Source organism: Vanellus vanellus, assembly GCF_965231255.1.
Source record: "Vanellus vanellus genome assembly, chromosome: 9".
Classification (NCBI taxonomy): Eukaryota; Metazoa; Chordata; class Aves; order Charadriiformes; family Charadriidae; genus Vanellus; species Vanellus vanellus.
Window position 1 is genome coordinate 17,549,763 of NC_138914.1, and position 18,030 is coordinate 17,567,792.

At 54.6% G+C, this 18,030-nt stretch overlaps 1 protein-coding gene across 1 annotated transcript; it reads right to left on the reverse strand.

Moving 5' to 3' along the window:
- Nucleotides 1-7,566: 7,566 nt before the first annotated feature.
- LOC309675349 (uncharacterized protein) lies at nt 7,567-12,416 on the reverse strand. Its single transcript, XM_082487650.1, has 4 exons — nt 12,350-12,416; nt 11,079-11,186; nt 9,995-10,169; nt 7,567-9,470 (listed from the first exon to the last, which is right to left on the reverse strand). The coding sequence occupies exons 1-4, from the start codon at nt 12,351-12,353 to the stop codon at nt 9,344-9,346; spliced, it is 414 nt and encodes a 137-aa protein (XP_082343776.1). The 5' UTR covers nt 12,354-12,416; the 3' UTR covers nt 7,567-9,343.
- Nucleotides 12,417-18,030: the final 5,614 nt, after the last annotated feature.

Sequence of the window (18,030 nt, forward strand, 5' to 3'; positions counted from 1 at the left end):
GGTGTTTCAGGCAGTAGCAGCGGCTGCTGGTGTTGGGTCCAGTTCTCTGGGGATCCAAGGCATGTGGTCCGTCTGTCTGCGTGCGAGGGACGGTAACCACGGGTTCCCGTTTGGGCTCCTGAAGTCTCAGAGAGCCTGTGGAGAGAGAAGGTTGCTGAAGCCCTCAGCGGCAGATGGGACACAGGGACTCTCATCCACAATGCAGTCCAGAGAGGGCAAAGCGCACCACCACGGGCTGAGCTGCTGGCACAATTTGGAAACCTGCACCTCAAAGCATCATGGAGCAGGGGCGTTCCTCCAGGCAGGTTCACTAATCAGGAGTAGGCATATATTCTAGGACAATCTCATCCCCCACTCTTTCTCATCCTGACCTTGCTTGGCATATGCCTGTCGCTGCAGGGGGCTGCTCTTGCCCAGGCAGGGTCAGTTTGGGCTAACACTGGGTCCAGTCAGTCAGGGCTCCCAAGATGGTGGCCCAGGAACGACAAGGCCAATTAAAGTATAGGCCAGCAGCAGAAACCTCAGCAAAGGTTTTTGGCCAACTTCTAACTTGTCACTCCCCAGCAGGCTGACTAGAAACGCTTCCTGGCTACGAGCAGCCGCCTAAGGAAGCAGTGAAGGGGGAAAAAAACCTCAATCACTCACTGTTTTCTCTTCCTCTGCCACTTGATCACAATACAGCACAACAGTATCGCAAGTAGCACAGAAACTAAGATTGCTGCTGTGGCTATCATGCAGCGCCTTCGAACATTTGCAGGGCAGTCAAGATTTGTGGTCCTCTCAGAATTGGAAACAATCGTGGCTTTCTCCCCGACTGCACCTGGAGAAGCAATTTGGGACGTTAGTCTGTCCTGTGCACCACTGGTAAGCTTGCAGGACATTGGATACAGCCAGGATCTCCACCATTGCCCCCCAGTGCCAGCACCTGGAGGCACGCGCCCACCCTTTGGGACAGGTTGTCCCACTGTACAAAACTCAGAAGGCCAGAAGGAGAGCATGTGGGGGAGCACAGCTGCCTCACCAGTTGCTCCTTCGAGGGACGGACAAAAACCATCCCTGCAGCAGGAGCACCATTCTCAAGAGGCTCAAGGGTCCCTAGGCTGTCCACTATTTATAGAGTATGATGACTGGCCTACAGACATCTGCACACCAGTGAGACATCTAGATAGGTTTCTGGTTCAGACAGCCTTTGTCTACTATGTTGCCATCTGTCCGCCAAAATCCAGCGTAAGCTGGGTGCAGCCATCACCATCCCCACTGTTGGGGGGAAAGGAGCACACCACCACACAACCCCAACTCTCCCTCCCCTCGGCACAGCTCCTACACCTTTGTATAGACTGTGGCAGCACCGCCAAAAAGCAGAGACAACAGGTAAGGCTTCAGCACGGGTCAGGCAGAGAGGACAGGGAGGTTCCCTGTAAGCCCCTGCCCAACCTGGGAGTCAGGCCCTCAGATGATGGGAGGGATCCCACTCTGTGCTGCTCTTGTGCCTTGGGCCCCTAGGGACTCACAGCAAGCTCCGGGATGCAGCTACAGTGGGAGGTACATTTGTGCAAGAGTCACATTTCCCATCATCTGCAGAATGTAGTCCAGATGCCTCAAACCCAAAATACTTTCAGCTTTGGCTTGCTGACATGAGAGGCAAGGGTGGGCACTGGGGGAAGTCTGAGGACACATAACGATCCTGATAGGATAGGTGACACTGGCTGACCTTGGGACAGCAATTACCTAGCATGCCGGTGGCTTGCATCGCCTTGGTTTCTTCAGCACGGACTGGCACTAAGTTGCTCCTTCCTTCTGGAAACACCTCCTTTTCCATAGCCTCTTGGTCCGTCTCTTGAGAAAGAAAGCAGAACAGTTGGATCAGATGGAACCATTGGCCATCAGGGAGGTGGCGTCTTCAGGAGGCAAGACTTCTCAAAGACATTGATAAGGTTTTGAAAAAACACCTGGACTTTCGGGGCTGCACCTAGTCACTACTCCAAACAACAGCCACGCCTGACCTGCTGGGAGACCAGGAAATTGCACATCTTCTGGTTTGCATTACACATAGTGCATTTTTGGCAAACTGTAAGGTTACGCTAAATGCCTGCCTTCCAAGAGCATGGGAAGAGGCTGCAGCTGGGCCAGCTGGGGAAGGAGCCCTTCTCCGCAAGGCCCTCATGCCCTTCCCCAAAAGCAACAGCAACGGTCACGTTCATCCCATCCCAGCTATCAGTCTGCAGATGGGAAATTGAGCACAACCGAAAACGCCTGCAGCATCAGCATCTCCACCCGACTTCCAGCACTAGGAAAGGGCAGCCGGCATTGCTTGGGACCTTGCTCCTGCCTGCAACTGGCCCAGTGGGAAAGCAGTGCTGTGTCTGAGCTCAACACAAGTTCAGCACGTGCCAGGCCCTCAAACTTGTATGCCGACACCTGCAAATCGGTTCTGAGATGCAATGGTAAAACTGGGGCAGCGGCTGCCCCCGGCGCTCCGCTTGAACCACAACTGGCAGCAGCGGCTCTGCACCATCTCTGTGGCTCGCCAGCACCTGCCTGCTGCACAGGCCACAGCATGTCCACACGTCTACCTAAAATCTCCGGTCATCAAGTCTCATGGCTAAGGCAGAGTGAAATATACTCACCGTTTCCTCTGCCCAGTCCCTTCAGGATTTGTCTGAGGCTTTCAGATGCCACCAGGGACTTTTTTTCTCCTTCAGCTTGCTCCTTTGCCCACGGAGGCCCTTAACAGAAAGTATTCCGTTCAATTTCACATGAATAAAATAAGGAAAACCAGTGCACAGCCTGCGAGGTCAGCAGAGACAGACTCACTCCTTAGATGCCAGACAGACTCCAGTACAGGATCCAGCTGAGGAGCTGGAAAAGTCTTTCCTACAGGCACATCTGTCACTAAACAAGCCATAGGACAAGAGGAAATGGCCTCAAGTTGCATCAGGAGAGGTTTGGGATGGAAATTAGGAAAAATTTCTTCACCAAAAGGGTTATCAAACATTGCAACAGGCTGCCCAGGGAAGTGGCCGGATCGCCATCCGTGGAGGTATTTAAAAGACGGGTAGATGTGGTGCTTGGGGACATGGTTTAGTGGTGGTTTTGGCAGTGTTCGGTTAATGGTTGGACTCCGTCTTAAAGGTCCCTTCCAACCTAGACAATTCTACGGTTCTGAACACCCAGGAGACGCCTCTGCCATCTCTTATGACCTACATCGGCAGAACTGAATCACAGCAGCAGTAAGGGAAACGTGCAAGGAGAGGGCACACACGGGCAGGTCTCTGTCCTCACACCTGCAGAGGTGCCCAACTGGCTGACCTTTGGGCTGGCAGCTCTCAAAGGGAGGATTAAAGCCATGACATACCCATGCCACCTTCCGGAGCTTCACTGCTGGAACCCAGCTCGGAAGCTGCATCACCTTCTTCAACAGGCACAGCTGCAAACAAGCACAGGACAGAACAGCTCCCATGACAAAGTTCAAGATACTTCTTCAGACCAGAGGGGCACAGAATGGAATTCAAAGAGGGGATTACTCCACAACACTTGTCTCTCCCTTGCATTCAGGAGCACAGTGCAAAGAGATACCACGTGCCTGCAGCAGGACCATGGTGGGACAAAACAAACTATGCGTGGAGCTGCCCTGGAGCTCCCTGGAGGACTCCCTGGAGCTCACATCAGCTCTAAATTCAACCCCAACAAGCCCACTCTCTTGGCTTGGCAGCTGGCACCCCAAGCAGCTCAGGCTCTGAGGGGGCAGCAAAGACGGCTTCACAAGACAGAGCGCCGGAGGACATATCACCGAGCCTGACCCATTGATTGCCCTTCTGCTCTTCCCCATGTGTGCGCATCAGCCATGGAAGTAGCAACTTGCATTTCACACCGAAAGACGATTAAAAGGTAAATGCTCCTCTCTCCCACTGACTTACCTGGGAGATTGCTCACAGGCTCGAGGCTCGGAAGAGGTGAAGACGTTGAGGAGCTGTCAACCTTGAGAGAATCTTAAGGAAAGTTGCATATGAATAAGCTCTTGCCACATTGCCATCGATCATTCCTTCAAGGAAAGGGACATTGAGAACTTACCGCCAGGATGCCCCAAGGGCTCCAAGCCAACATCCAGCCCAGAAGCTGGATCATCATTGCTACCACCCTCATCTAGAAGCAAGCACAGATGAGAAACGTTTCCATTGCATGTTGGGATCCACTGCTGCCTTAGCGAACTGCAGGTACTCAAAGTGGGTCAGGTAAGGACATGGGAGCCAGACGTAGGTCAAGCTTGCCAAAGCTGCAGAGGGGCCTGGGGACCTCTTGGCTGGCACCTGGTAGCTCTCCAAACAATTTCTAGGCCATATGCAGCACCTCTCGAGGAGCAGATGAACCAGCATACAGGCCCCCACCCTCCCCCTTCGGGCTTTCTTACCAGGAGAGCTCTCTCACACTCAGAGGAAACCCTCAGTAAAGCACCAGAGGGAAAAAAACATCCACCTTTCCCAGGAAGAAGAGCCCCCTGGCTTCGGACAGGCTGTAGCAGCGCCACCCGCTTCCCCGCTTCCTGTGCTTGCAACGGATAAGTCCACACAGTCCTGGCATGCAGGGCCACCAGGAGGAGGAGGACAAGGTGCAGGTGTCGCATGAGGTCCATGGTCCCCTACACTCGCACCGTGCAGCTGCTGCTGCAGTTGGGTCTGGGGGCTGAGCGATCGGCTTTTATAGCCGGCACCACGGGGCTCTGTGACCTCCCAGACCTCACCCATTGTGACCTCACAGACCCAGTGTGACCTCATGGCCGTGCCCAGGCTGTGTGGGGACAGCTCTCAGAGTGCTGCTGGAGAGCCGCTGCAGCACAGCCCGGGGAGCTGTGCTCCCGGGGAGGGGAACACGTCCCATCGAGCAGCTCCATCCAAGGGCTCGGACACGGTCCCCCCTAGGGCTGAGCCCACAGCTCTGCCCGCTCTTCCAGGCACTGTCACAGGGCCAGTGAGGAGCTCAGGGTCCCCCAGAACAACAGGAATCCACAGCCAGAGTTCAGTCTCAAGACAAGCGCAAGATCCCCTCCTTAATTGCTGTGGTTCTGCGGGAGGGAGGGGGTTGGAGGAGGAGGCAAAACCAAAGACTGAAAACCAACCCCAGTCACGCACCTGCTACACCCTGAGCCAGGGTGCAGGAAACACAGGCAGAAGCGAATGGTACCCTAACACCCTCGGGACCCAGCCACAGGCACACCCAGGGCAGCAGAGGGGTTGGGAGGAGGCGATGGGGCAGCGCTGAGCATCACCACGCCGGCGCTGTGCAAGCAACGACAGCCTCCCGTGTGCCTCAGAGGGCCCAGCCCCAGCTTGTCCCAGAGGGAGATTTCAAGAAGTGCCAGTGTACTGACCGCAGCAAGGCACCACGTGCACCCCTCAGGCCCTTAACCAGCCACGGCTGAGATAACACTGAACATGGTCTCCCCTCCCTGGGGCAGCGCTGCCCCTCTGAGCTCCTGCAGGAATTAGAGGGGGATCAATGTGGGGTCTGAGGGCACTCCCCACCCACCGCCCTGACCAGCCTTCCAGGAGCAACCTGTGACAAAACCTGCTCAAAACCAGCGTCTCTCCCCTCCTCCTCATCCTACCAGTTCCTTGGGGTCCCTTCCCACCTCCATTCTTCTGGTCTCGCAGTAGGGCTGGAAGCACTGTGTGGAGGCAGAGCTGCAGGCAGGGGACAGTGCACGCTCCCTGGAAAGCACAGGGAGCCCGAGGGACCATTCCCTGCTCCAGCAGATCCTCCCTCTTGACACAGCCCCTTTCCTCGGCACTTCTGAGCACACAGGCAACACCAAGGATTTCGGTATTTAATCCTGACTTTTTGAGGAACGGGTTTGGTCTTAGAACCCCTTTTGTAACCCTGGTGGTGAGGCCAGCTGAGACCTGGCCTCCCACCGCTTTCTCATCGACATCCCCGCTGGGAGACGGAATGGCCAGGAAGCAGAAAAACCTACGGGGTAATGAGGCACGAGATGTGGGGTTACCTGTTGACACAGGGGACAACACAGGGATGGCCACGCTGCAGGGTGAGAGCGGCGGTGGCTCTGCATTGTCCTCCGGCCACCAGCAGTCGCACACCAGGTGCGGCGGGAGGAGCTGCGTGTGTTCCCTGTCCCCGAGCTCTGGGGAAGGCGGCCGAGGGCTGATCCCACCGGCGTGGGGGTGAGGAGCTGGGCGCCCTCCCGGCCTGTCTCAGGCACTGACGGGCCTCAGTGGCCCTGACCGGCCAGGACCTCCCACCCCTGCCCACGGCTGCTCCAGGGGTGAAGGCCTGGGCCCGCTTGTTTGGCCTCTCTGGGATATGAGGGGGAGGCCGGGGCCATGGGGATCCCTCTCTAAGGGGAAAGGCTCTGGTCTCCCGTAAAGCCGAGCGGGGATGCCATGATGGAGGCCCTGGCACGCTGCCCCCTGCCCAGAGGGGAAGGCCCAGGCAGGGAGCAAGGAGGCAGGCGGTTTTTGTACCACACTCTCATCAGGAAGGGGACATCGCCAGCACAGAAGCAGCCTCCTGGGCTGGGGGTCCCAGGAAGGGCCCCTGCCATCGTCCCTGAGGCAGGCCCGCTGCCCACGTCCCTGTGCTCCTGTGACGGAGCAGCCGGGCGCTGACAGGGAAGGGAAACCCTCCATCGAGCCTGTCTCCAGCAACCAGAGAGGGTGATAAAAACACAAAGCCAGAGCCACCTCAGGGTCACGGATGTGCTCAGCAACACACGACGGACCGAGCCACGTTCAAAATCTTCCTCTGCTGTTTGCTCCGCACACAAAGTCGCTGAGGGCTCCTGTGGAGGTGAGAGGCACAGTTACCCCTCTGGGGACTTGACACCACCCTGACCAGGTGATTCTGCTTAAACAATTGTTGTGAGACTGTGAAGTATGATTAACTGAGGGAGGATTGCACTTTGCCGTCAGCTGCATTTTGCAGGCTACAGCTAGTTTACAGATACATTTCTGGTTTTAAACTCTAAACACCTTTGAGAGAGAGAAGAGAAAACAACAAGTAACAAGTAGAACCCACTCCCCTAAGCCGCCAGACTATCACTGAACAAGTAAGACTCTCTTCTGCTGGGAGATCGTGAGAAAGCCGCCGGTTGCCTTTGGCTGAGCTGAGAGGAAGCTGAGGTTTAGCCATGAAAGTTTTTGCAGAATCGTATGGGAGAGTGCATCACGTTGTACCTTACTGAGATCTGGAGATTATTTTTTTCTCATTCTATATCCTCCTGTGGAATTACTTGCCATAATAACTAAGTCATTATATTAATATTTCAAACTAATGCAATAAAATTTTTTATGAAGTCTGTTAAATTTCAGAATTAGGCCTAATTTTATTTTTTATCTAGAAACAGGAGTTTCTTGCTCTATACAGATCTAGCACCTCTCCTAAACCCCATCAGGAACCAAGCAGAACACTATGCTCACCTCTGTGCCTAGTTTTTCTTATTGTTCCTTAAACTTTTACTTCAGCTTTCTAATATGGTGTGTTGTAGAAAGAGGATCAGGGTCTTATAGCTATATTCTTATAGTAAACTTTTATTATTTACATTAAAAATCTACGGTTTCGAATCCTTACTGAGGCAGTGGCAATAGAGGCTGAAGGTGCACAAGTGCATGTTGCAGGCCCTATTGACAGACTCCAGAGAAATGTTCTTCTTTGTTTCTCCTTGTTAACAATGATAATATTGCTAGTAGCGGGCTACTCTGCCAGTTCTCGAATCTCAGAATTTTTCACGTTTTTGGCTGGCGTTATGGAGACATTAAGCAGCTCTTCCCGTGCCATTGCTGGCAAGCTGTGTACGTACAGGCCTTGAAACAAATGAGCATCAGATTTTGCTCCAGCAGGTCTGGGACTGTGTGGAGCAGCTATTGAGCCATCAGCAGCTTTGTTACGCTGCAGTGCACGTTGCTTAGGGGTGCCGCAGGCGCACGCACATAACTTAGTATTTTGTGCCACTCAGAAGGTGGCTCTGGCTGCTTTTGCAAAGACAGCTCCCAGTTTGGCAAAGGGCCAAATGCTCCAAGTTTCTGCAGCTCCCCGGGAGGCGTTCCTTTTTTTTCTTCTGCAAGTGATCAACATTTCAACATCCACCCTCTTGCGGGCTCAGAAGTTAGGGAAAAAGCCACCGGCCCGTCAGCACCGTTGAACTTCCCGACGGCCCTTCGGTGTGTGCTGAAGCATTTGTGCAGAAAGGCTGCCATCGTGTGGCCTTCTCCCTGGCCCTGGGGACAGGGTGCGGGATGCCCTTGCCAGCAGCCTGGCTCCAACCCGGCCCTCCAAATCCCTCACCAAGGGTGTTTTTTAGTTTTACTTGGCTCTGCTGATGCTCAGCCCTGCAGGCCTTTGCAGGTGCCAGGTGTCCCAGCCCACCTTGGCTGTAAATGTGTGTTTTGTTTCCCTGTCCTGTGAACAGTGGCCACAGCCTTAGCAGTCAGCTGAACTACGAACGCTTCAGCCAGCCTTTCAACTCCCTGTTCCAGCACTGGGGCGGCCACCACTTTGTTACTCCCCAGGCAGTAAAAGCCTCGCTCAGGGAGCGTCTTAACTCAGCTACCAGATGTGGAGAGATACTTTGCAGCACCCACAACTCGTGATCAAGGGCCCATTAATTAGTGAGGACCTTTGTTTTGCTTCCAGTACATGTGCTTGTCAGGGTTGTGTCCCTGAAGATGTTCTTGATGGCTTCCCTCTTTTCCTGGGTATCCCTTTTGAGGAGCTCCACAGCCAGATGCTGCTGCTGCAATAAATGTTCCCTCACCCCACAGATGCACACAAGTCTGTGTGACCAGCCAGGTCGGGCTCCCGTCACTGCCTCCAGCACCGAGAACTGGGCAGGCTGGGGTCACTGTTGGTCACTGGCCATGGCCACGGGCTCCCTCAGTCCCCCGGGGCCCCGCTGCTGGTTGGAGGAGCCCCGTGCCTGGCTCCTGCCTGCCAACACCGTGGGCATCCATGGCTGTGGCCAGGCATGGAGCTCAGCCAGTGCTGGTGCCTCGCAGGGTTTGCTGTTGGTACCACCCGGACACTTGTGTGAAAGCTCTGTCCTTTATTTGGAGAGAAAAGGCTGGTTGTGAAGCTGCTGTTCTATCAGCACAGCCCATGCCCTACCGTGGCCCAGAGTTGCCTTTAGTCACTGCCGGAGGGCCAGGCCAGGGGGCTCTGGAGGTGGGGAGGATCGGTTCGGTTGGGGCGGATCGGTTCGGTTGCGGCAGGGGGTGTGCTGGGCTGATTCCAGGACCGCTGCAGGGTGGCCAGGGATGGGCTAGGGGGGGCGCAGAAGGTCTGGTGCGTTGGTCTTTCAGGCAGGAGCAGCGGCTGCTGATGTTGGGTCCAATTCTCAGGGGACCCAAGACATGAGGAGCTGCAGCTGCTGGCGTCGGGTCCATCTATCAGGGGGTCCAAGGCGTCGGGCCCGGCCATCTCCTTCCAAGTCTATTTTGGCTCCTGAAGACGCAGCCCTGAACCTGTGGAGAGAGAAGGTTGCTGAAGCCCTCAGCGGCAGATGGGACACAGGGACTCTCATCCACAATGCAGTCCAGAGAGGGCAAAGCGCACCACCACGGGCTGAGCTGCTAGCGCAATTTGGAAACCTGCACCTTAAAGCATCATGGAGCAGGGGCGTTCCTCCAGGCAGGTTCACTAATCAGGAGTAGGCATATATTCTAGGACAATCTCATCCCCCACTCTTTCTCATCCTGACCTTGCTTGGCATATGCCTGTCGCTGCAGGGGGCTGCTCTTGCCCAGGCAGGGTCAGTTTGGGCTAACACTGGGTCCAATCAGACAGGGCTCCCAAGATGGCGGCCCAGGAATGAAAAGGCCAATTAAAGCATAGGCCAGCAGTAGAAACCTCAGCAAAGGTTTTTGGCCAACTTCTAACTTGCCACTCCCCAGCAGGCTGACTAGAAACGCTTCCTGGCTACGAGCAGCCGCCTAAGGAAGCAGTGAAGGGGGGGGGGGGGGGGGGGGGGGAGAAATCAATGGCTCACTGTTTTTTCTTCCTCCGATACAAGAGTGCAAGACAGCACGACACCATCGCAAGTAGCAGAAAAACGATGACTACTGCTGTGGCTATCATGCAGCCCTTTCGCACATCTGCAGGACAGTCAGCACTTGTGGTCCTCTCAGAATTGGAAACAATCGTGGCTTTCTCCCCGACTGCACCTGGAGAAGCAATTTGGGATGTTAGTCTGTCCTGTGCACCACTGGTAAGCTTGCAGGATATTGGATACAGCCAGGATCTCCACCATTGCCCCCCAGTGCCGGCACCTGGAGGCACGCGCCCACCCTTTGGGACAGGTTGTCCCACTGTACAAAACTCAGAAGGCCAGAAGGAGAGCATGTGGGGGAGCACAGCTGCCTCACCAGTTGCTCCTTCGAGGGACGGACAAAAACCATCCCTGCAGCAGGGAGCACCATTCTCAAGAGGCTCAAGGGGCCCTGGGCTGTCCACTATTTATAGAGTATGATGACTGGCCTACAGACATCTGCACACCAGTGAGACATCTAGATAGGTTTCTGGTTCAGACAGCCTTTGTCTACTATGTTGCCATCTGTCCCCCAAAGTCCAGCGTAAGCTGGGTGCAGCCATCACCATCCCCACTGTTGGGGGGAAAGGAGCACACCACCACACAACCCCAACTCTCCCTCCCCTCGGCACAGCTCCTACACCTTTGTATAGACTGTGGCAGCACCGCCAAAAAGCAGAGACAACAGGTAAGGCTTCAGCACGGGTCAGGCAGAGAGGACAGGGAGGTTCCCTCTAAGCCCCTGCCCAACCTGGGAGTCAGGCCCTCAGATGATGGGAGGGATCCCACTCTGTGCTGCTCTTGTGCCTTGGGCCCCTAGGGACTCACGGCAAGCTCTGGGATGCAGCTACAGTGGGAGGTACATTCGTGCAAGAGTCACATTTCCCATCATCTGCAGAATGTGGTCCAGATGCCTCAAACCCAAAATACTTTCAGCTTTGGCTTGCTGACATGAGAGGCAAGAGTGGGCACTGGGGGAAGTCTGAGGACACATAACGATCCTGATAGGATAGGTGACACTGGCTGACCTTGGGACAGCAATTACCTAGCATGCCGGTGGCTTGCATCGCCTTGGTTTCTTCAGCACGGACTGGCACCGAGTTGCTCCTTCCTTCTGGAAACACCTCCTTATTCATAGCCTCTTGGTCCGTCTCTTGAGAAAGAAAACAGAACAGTTGGATCAGATGGAACCACACTAGGAAAGGGCAGCCGGCATTGCTTGGGACCTTGCTCCTGCCTGCAACTGGCCCAGTGGGAAAGCAGTGCTGTGTCTGAGCTCAACACAAGTTCAGCACGTGCCAGGCCCTCGAATCTGTATGCCAACACCTGCAAATCGGTTCTGAGATGCAATGGTAAAACTGGGGCAGCGGCTGCCCCCGGCGCTCCACTTGAACCACAACTGGCAGCAGAGGCTCTGCACCATCTCTGTGGCTCACCAGCACCTGCCTGCATAGTGGGAAACCCAGCATTGCTGCTGCGAGGCTCTGATCAATCCCTTCCTGCTGTGCAGGCCACAGCATGTCCACACGTCTACCTAAAATCTCCGGTCACCAAGTCTCATGGCTAAGGCAGAGTGAAATATACTCAATGTGTCCTCTGCCCAGTCCCCTCAGGATTTGTCTGAGGCTTTCAGGTGCCACCAGGGACTTTTTTTCTCCTTCAGCTTGCTCCTTTGCCCTCGGAGGCCCTTAACAGAAAGTATTCAGTTCAATTTCACATGAATAAAATATGGAAAACCAGTGCACAGCCTGCGAGGTCAGCAGAGACAGACTCACTCCTGCGATGCCAGACAGACTCCAGTACAGGATCCAGCTGAGGAGCTGGAAAAGTCTTTCCTACAGGCACATCTGTCACTAAACAAGCCATAGGACAAGTGGAAATGGCCTGAAGTTGCATCAGGAGAGGTTTGGGATGGAAATTAGGAAAAATTTCTTCACCAAAAGGGTTATCAAACATTGCAACAGGCTGCCCAGGGAAGTGGCCGGATCGCCATCCGTGGAGGTATTTAAAAGACGGGTAGATGTGGTGCTTGGGGACATGGTTTAGTGGTGGTTTTGGCAGTGTTCGGTTAATGGTTGGACACCGTCTTAAAGGTCCCTTCCAACCTAGACAATTCTACGGTTCTGAACACCCAGGAGACGCCTCTGCCATCTCTTATGACCTACATCAGCAGAACTGAATCACAGCAGCGGTAAGGGGATCGTGCAAGGAGAGGGCACACACGGGCAGGTCTCTGTCCTCACACCTGCAGAGGTGCCCAACTGGCTGACCTTTGGGCTGGCAGCTCTCAAAGGGAGGATTAAAGCCATGACATACCCATGCCACCTTCCGGAGCTTCACTGCTGGAACCCAGCTCGGAAGCTGCATCACCTTCTTCTACAGGCACAGCTGCAAACAAGCACAGGACAGAACAGCTCCCGTGACAAAGTTCAAGATAATGTATAAGCTCTTGCCCCATTGTCAACGATTATTCCTACAAGGAAAGGGACATTGAGAACTTACCGCCAGGATGCCCCAAGGGCTCCACGCCAACATCCAGCCCAGAAGCTGGATCATCATTGCTACCACCCTCATCTAGAAGCAAGCACAGATGAGAAACGTTTCCATTGCATGTTGGGATCCACTGCTGCCTTAGCGAACTGCAGGCACTCAAAGTGGGTCAGGTAAGGACATGGGAGCCAGACGTAGGTCAAGCTTGCCAAAGCTGCAGAGGGGCCCGGGGACCTCTTGGCTGGCACCTGGTAGCTCTCCAAACAATTTCTAGGCCATATGCAGCACCTCTCGAGGAGCGCATGAACCAGCATACAGCCACGGAAGTAGCAACTTGCACTTCACACCGAAAGACGATTAAAAGGTAAATGCTCCCCTCTCCCACTGACTTACCTGGGAGATTGCTCACAGGCTCGAGGCTTGGAACAGGTGAAGACGTCGGGGAGCTGTCAACCTTGAGAGAATCTTAAGGAAAATTGCTTATGTATAAGCTCTTGCCACATTGTCAACGATTATTCCTACAAGGAAAGGGACATTGAGAACTTACCGCCAGGATGCCCCAAGGGCTCCAAGCCAACATCCAGCCCAGAAGCTGGATCATCATTGCTACCACCCTCATCTAGAAGCAAGCACAGATGAGAAACGTTTCCATTGCATGTTGGGATCCACTGCTGCCTTAGCGAACTGCAGGCACTCAAAGTGGGTCAGGTAAGGACATGGGAGCCAGACGTAGGTCAAGCTTGCCAAAGCTGCAGAGGGGCCCGGGGACCTCTTGGCTGGCACCTGGTAGCTCTCCAAACAATTTCCAGGCCATATGCAGCACCTCTCGAGGAGCGCATGAACCAGCATACAGCCGCGGAAGTAGCAACTTGCACTTCACACCGAAAGACGATTAAAAGGTAAATGCTCCCCTCTCCCACTGACTTACCTGGGAGATTGCTCACAGGCTCGAGGCTCGGAACAGGTGAAGACGTCGGGGAGCTGTCAACCTTGAGAGAATCTTAAGGAAAATTGCTTATGTATAAGCTCTTGCCACATTGTCAATGATTATTCCTACAAGGAAAGGGACATTGAGAACTTACCGCCAGGATGCCCCAAGGGCTCCAAGCCAACATCCAGCCCAGAAGCTGGATCATCATTGCTACCACCCTCATCTAGAAGCAAGCACAGATGAGAAACGTTTCCATTGCATGTTGGGATCCACTGCTGCCTTAGCGAACTGCAGGCACTCAAAGTGGGTCAGGTAAGGACATGGGAGCCAGACGTAGGTCAAGCTTGCCAAAGCTGCAGAGGGGCCCGGGGACCTCTTGGCTGGCACCTGGTAGCTCTCCAAACAATTTCTAGGCCATATGCAGCACCTCTCGAGGAGCGCATGAACCAGCATACAGCCACGGAAGTAGCAACTTGCACTTCACACCGAAAGACGATTAAAAGGTAAATGCTCCCCTCTCCCACTGACTTACCTGGGAGATTGCTCACAGGCTCGAGGCTCGGAACAGGTGAAGACGTCGGGGAGCTGTCAACCTTGAGAGAATCTTAAGGAAAATTGCTTATGTATAAGCTCTTGCCACATTGTCAACGATTATTCATTCCTTCAAGGAAAGGGACATTGAGAACTTACCGCCAGGATGCCCCAAGGGCTCCACGCCAACATCCAGCCCAGAAGCTGGATCATCATTGCTACCACCCTCATCTAGAAGCAAGCACAGATGAGAAACGTTTCCATTGCATGTTGGGATCCACTGCTGCCTTAGCGAACTGCAGGCACTCAAAGTGGGTCAGGTAAGGACATGGGAGCCAGACGTAGGTCAAGCTTGCCAAAGCTGCAGAGGGGCCCAGGGACCTCTTGGCTGGCACCTGGTAGCTCTCCAAACAATTTCTAGGCCATATGCAGCACCTCTCGAGGAGCAGATGAACCAGCATACAGCCACGGAAGTAGCAACTTGCACTTCACACCGAAAGACGATTAAAAGGTAAATGCTCCCCTCTCCCACTGACTTACCTGGGAGATTGCTCACAGGCTCGAGGCTCGGAACAGGTGAAGACGTCGGGGAGCTGTCAACCTTGAGAGAATCTTAAGGAAAATTGCTTATGTATAAGCTCTTGCCACATTGTCAACGATTATTCCTACAAGGAAAGGGACATTGAGAACTTACCGCCAGGATGCCCCAAGGGCTCCAAGCCAACATCCAGCCCAGAAGCTGGATCATCATTGCTACCACCCTCATCTAGAAGCAAGCACAGATGAGAAACGTTTCCATTGCATGTTGGGATCCACTGCTGCCTTAGCGAACTGCAGGCACTCAAAGTGGGTCAGGTAAGGACATGGGAGCCAGACGTAGGTCAAGCTTGCCAAAGCTGCAGAGGGGCCCGGGGACCTCTTGGCTGGCACCTGGTAGCTCTCCAAACAATTTCCAGGCCATATGCAGCACCTCTCGAGGAGCGCATGAACCAGCATACAGCCGCGGAAGTAGCAACTTGCACTTCACACCGAAAGACGATTAAAAGGTAAATGCTCCCCTCTCCCACTGACTTACCTGGGAGATTGCTCACTGGCTCGAGGCTTGGAACAGGTGAAGACGTCGGGGAGCTGTCAACCTTGAGAGAATCTTAAGGAAAATTGCTTATGTATAAGCTCTTGCCACATTGTCAACGATTATTCCTACAAGGAAAGGGACATTGAGAACTTACCGCCAGGATGCCCCAAGGGCTCCAAGCCAACATCCAGCCCAGAAGCTGGATCATCATTGCTACCACCCTCATCTAGAAGCAAGCACAGATGAGAAACGTTTCCATTGCATGTTGGGATCCACTGCTGCCTTAGCGAACTGCAGGCACTCAAAGTGGGTCAGGTAAGGACATGGGAGCCAGACGTAGGTCAAGCTTGCCAAAGCTGCAGAGGGGCCCGGGGACCTCTTGGCTGGCACCTGGTAGCTCTCCAAACAATTTCTAGGCCATATGCAGCACCTCTCGAGGAGCGCATGAACCAGCATACAGCCACGGAAGTAGCAACTTGCACTTCACACCAAAAGACGATTAAAAGGTAAATGCTCCCCTCTCCCACTGACTTACCTGGGAGATTGCTCACAGGCTCGAGGCTCGGAACAGGTGAAGACGTCGGGGAGCTGTCAACCTTGAGAGAATCTTAAGGAAAATTGCTTATGTATAAGCTCTTGCCACATTGTCAACGATTATTCATTCCTTCAAGGAAAGGGACATTGAGAACTTACCGCCAGGATGCCCCAAGGGCTCCACGCCAACATCCAGCCCAGAAGCTGGATCATCATTGCTACCACCCTCATCTAGAAGCAAGCACAGATGAGAAACGTTTCCATTGCATGTTGGGATCCACTGCTGCCTTAGCGAACTGCAGGCACTCAAAGTGGGTCAGGTAAGGACATGGGAGCCAGACGTAGGTCAAGCTTGCCAAAGCTGCAGAGGGGCCCGGGGACCTCTTGGCTGGCACCTGGTAGCTCTCCAAACAATTTCCAGGCCATATGCAGCACCTCTCGAGGAGCGCATGAACCAGCATACAGCCACGGAAGTAGCAACTTGCACTTCACACCGAAAGACGATTAAAAGGTAAATGCTCCCCTCTCCCACTGACTTACCTGGGAGATTGCTCACAGGCTCGAGGCTCGGAACAGGTGAAGACGTCGGGGAGCTGTCAACCTTGAGAGAATCTTAAGGAAAATTGCTTATGTATAAGCTCTTGCCACATTGTCAACGATTATTCATTCCTTCAAGGAAAGGGACATTGAGAACTTACCGCCAGGATGCCCCAAGGGCTCCAAGCCAACATCCAGCCCAGAAGCTGGATCATCATTGCTACCACCCTCATCTAGAAGCAAGCACAGATGAGAAACGTTTCCATTGCATGTTGGGATCCACTGCTGCCTTAGCGAACTGCAGGCACTCAAAGTGGGTCAGGTAAGGACATGGGAGCCAGACGTAGGTCAAGCTTGCCAAAGCTGCAGAGGGGCCCGGGGACCTCTTGGCTGGCACCTGGTAGCTCTCCAAACAATTTCTAGGCCATATGCAGCACCTCTCGAGGAGCGCATGAACCAGCATACAGCCCCCCACCCTCCCCCTTCGGGCTTTCTTACAAGGAGAGCTCTCTCACACTCAGAGGAAACCCTCAGTAAAGCACCAGAGGGAAAAAAACATCCACATTTCGCAGGAAGAAGAGCCCCCTGGCTTCGGACAGGTTGTAGAAGCGCCACCCGCTTACCTGCTTCTTGTGCTTGCAACGGATAAGTCCACACAGTCCTGGCATGCAGGGCCACCAGGAGGAGGAGGACAAGGTGCAGGTGTCGCATGAGGTCCATGGTCCCCTACACTCGCACCGTGCAGCTGCTGCTGCAGTTGGGTCTGGGGGCTGAGCGATCGGCTTTTATAGCCGGCACCACGGGGCTCTGTGACCTCCCAGACCTCACCCATTGTGACCTCACAGACCCAGTGTGACCTCATGGCCGTGCCCAGGCTGTGTGGGGACAGCTCTCAGAGTGCTGCTGGAGAGCCGCTGCAGCACAGCCCGGGGAGCTGTGCTCCCGGGGAGGGGAACACGTCCCATCGAGCAGCTCCATCCAAGGGCTCGGACACGGTACCCCGCAGGGCTGAGCCCACAGCTCTGCCCGCTCTTCCAGGCACTGTCACAGGGCCAGTGAGGAGCTCAGGGTCCCCCAGAACAACAGGAATCCACAGCCAGAGTTCAGTCTCAAGACAAGCGCAAGATCCCCTCCTTAATTGCTGTAGTTGTGCGGGAGGGAGGGGGTTGGAGGAGGAGGCAAAAACAAAGACTGAAAACCAACCCCAGTCACGCACCTGCTACACCCTGAGCCAGGGTGCAGGAAACACAGGCAGAAGCGAATGGTACCGTAACTCCCTCGGGACCCAGCCACAGGCACACCCAGGGCAGCAGAGGGGCTGGGAGGAGGCGATGGGGCAGCGCTGAGCATCACCACGCCGGCGCTGTGCAAGCAACGACAGCCTCTCGTGTGCCTCAGAGGGCCCAGCCCCAGCTTGTCCCAGAGGGAGATTTCAAGAAGTGCCAGTGTACTGACCGCAGCAAGGCACCACGTGCACCCCTCAGGCCCTTAACCAGCCACGGCTGAGATAACACTGAACATGGTCTCCCCTCCCTGGGGCAGCGCTGCCCCTCTGAGCTCCTGCAGGAATTAGAGGGGGATCAATGTGGGGTCTGAGGGCACTCCCCACCCACCGCCCTGACCAGCCTTCCAGGAGTAACCTGCGACAAAACCTGCTCAAAACCAGCGTCTCTCCCCTCCTCCTCATCCTACCAGTTCCTTGGGGTCCCTTCCCACCTCCATTCTTCTGGTCTCGCAGTAGGGCTGGAAGCACTGTGTGGAGGCAGAGCTGCAGGCAGGGGACAGTGCACGCTCCCTGGAAAGCACAGGGAGCCCGAGGGACCATTCCCTGCTCCAGCAGATCCTCCCTCTTGACACAGCCCCTTTCCTCGGCACTTCTGAGCACACAGGCAACGCCAA

Bases quoted from the DNA above. Each gene is read 5' to 3' on its own strand.
- LOC309675349 (XM_082487650.1), bottom strand. The intron at 10,170-11,078 runs GTAATTGCTGTC...TTGCTTCTCCAG, and splicing joins GCAAGCCACCGGCATGCTAG to GTGCAGTCGGGGAGAAAGCC. The intron at 9,471-9,994 runs GTGAGCCATTGA...CTCTCTCCACAG, and splicing joins TATCGGAGGAAGAAAAAACA to GTTCAGGGCTGCGTCTTCAG.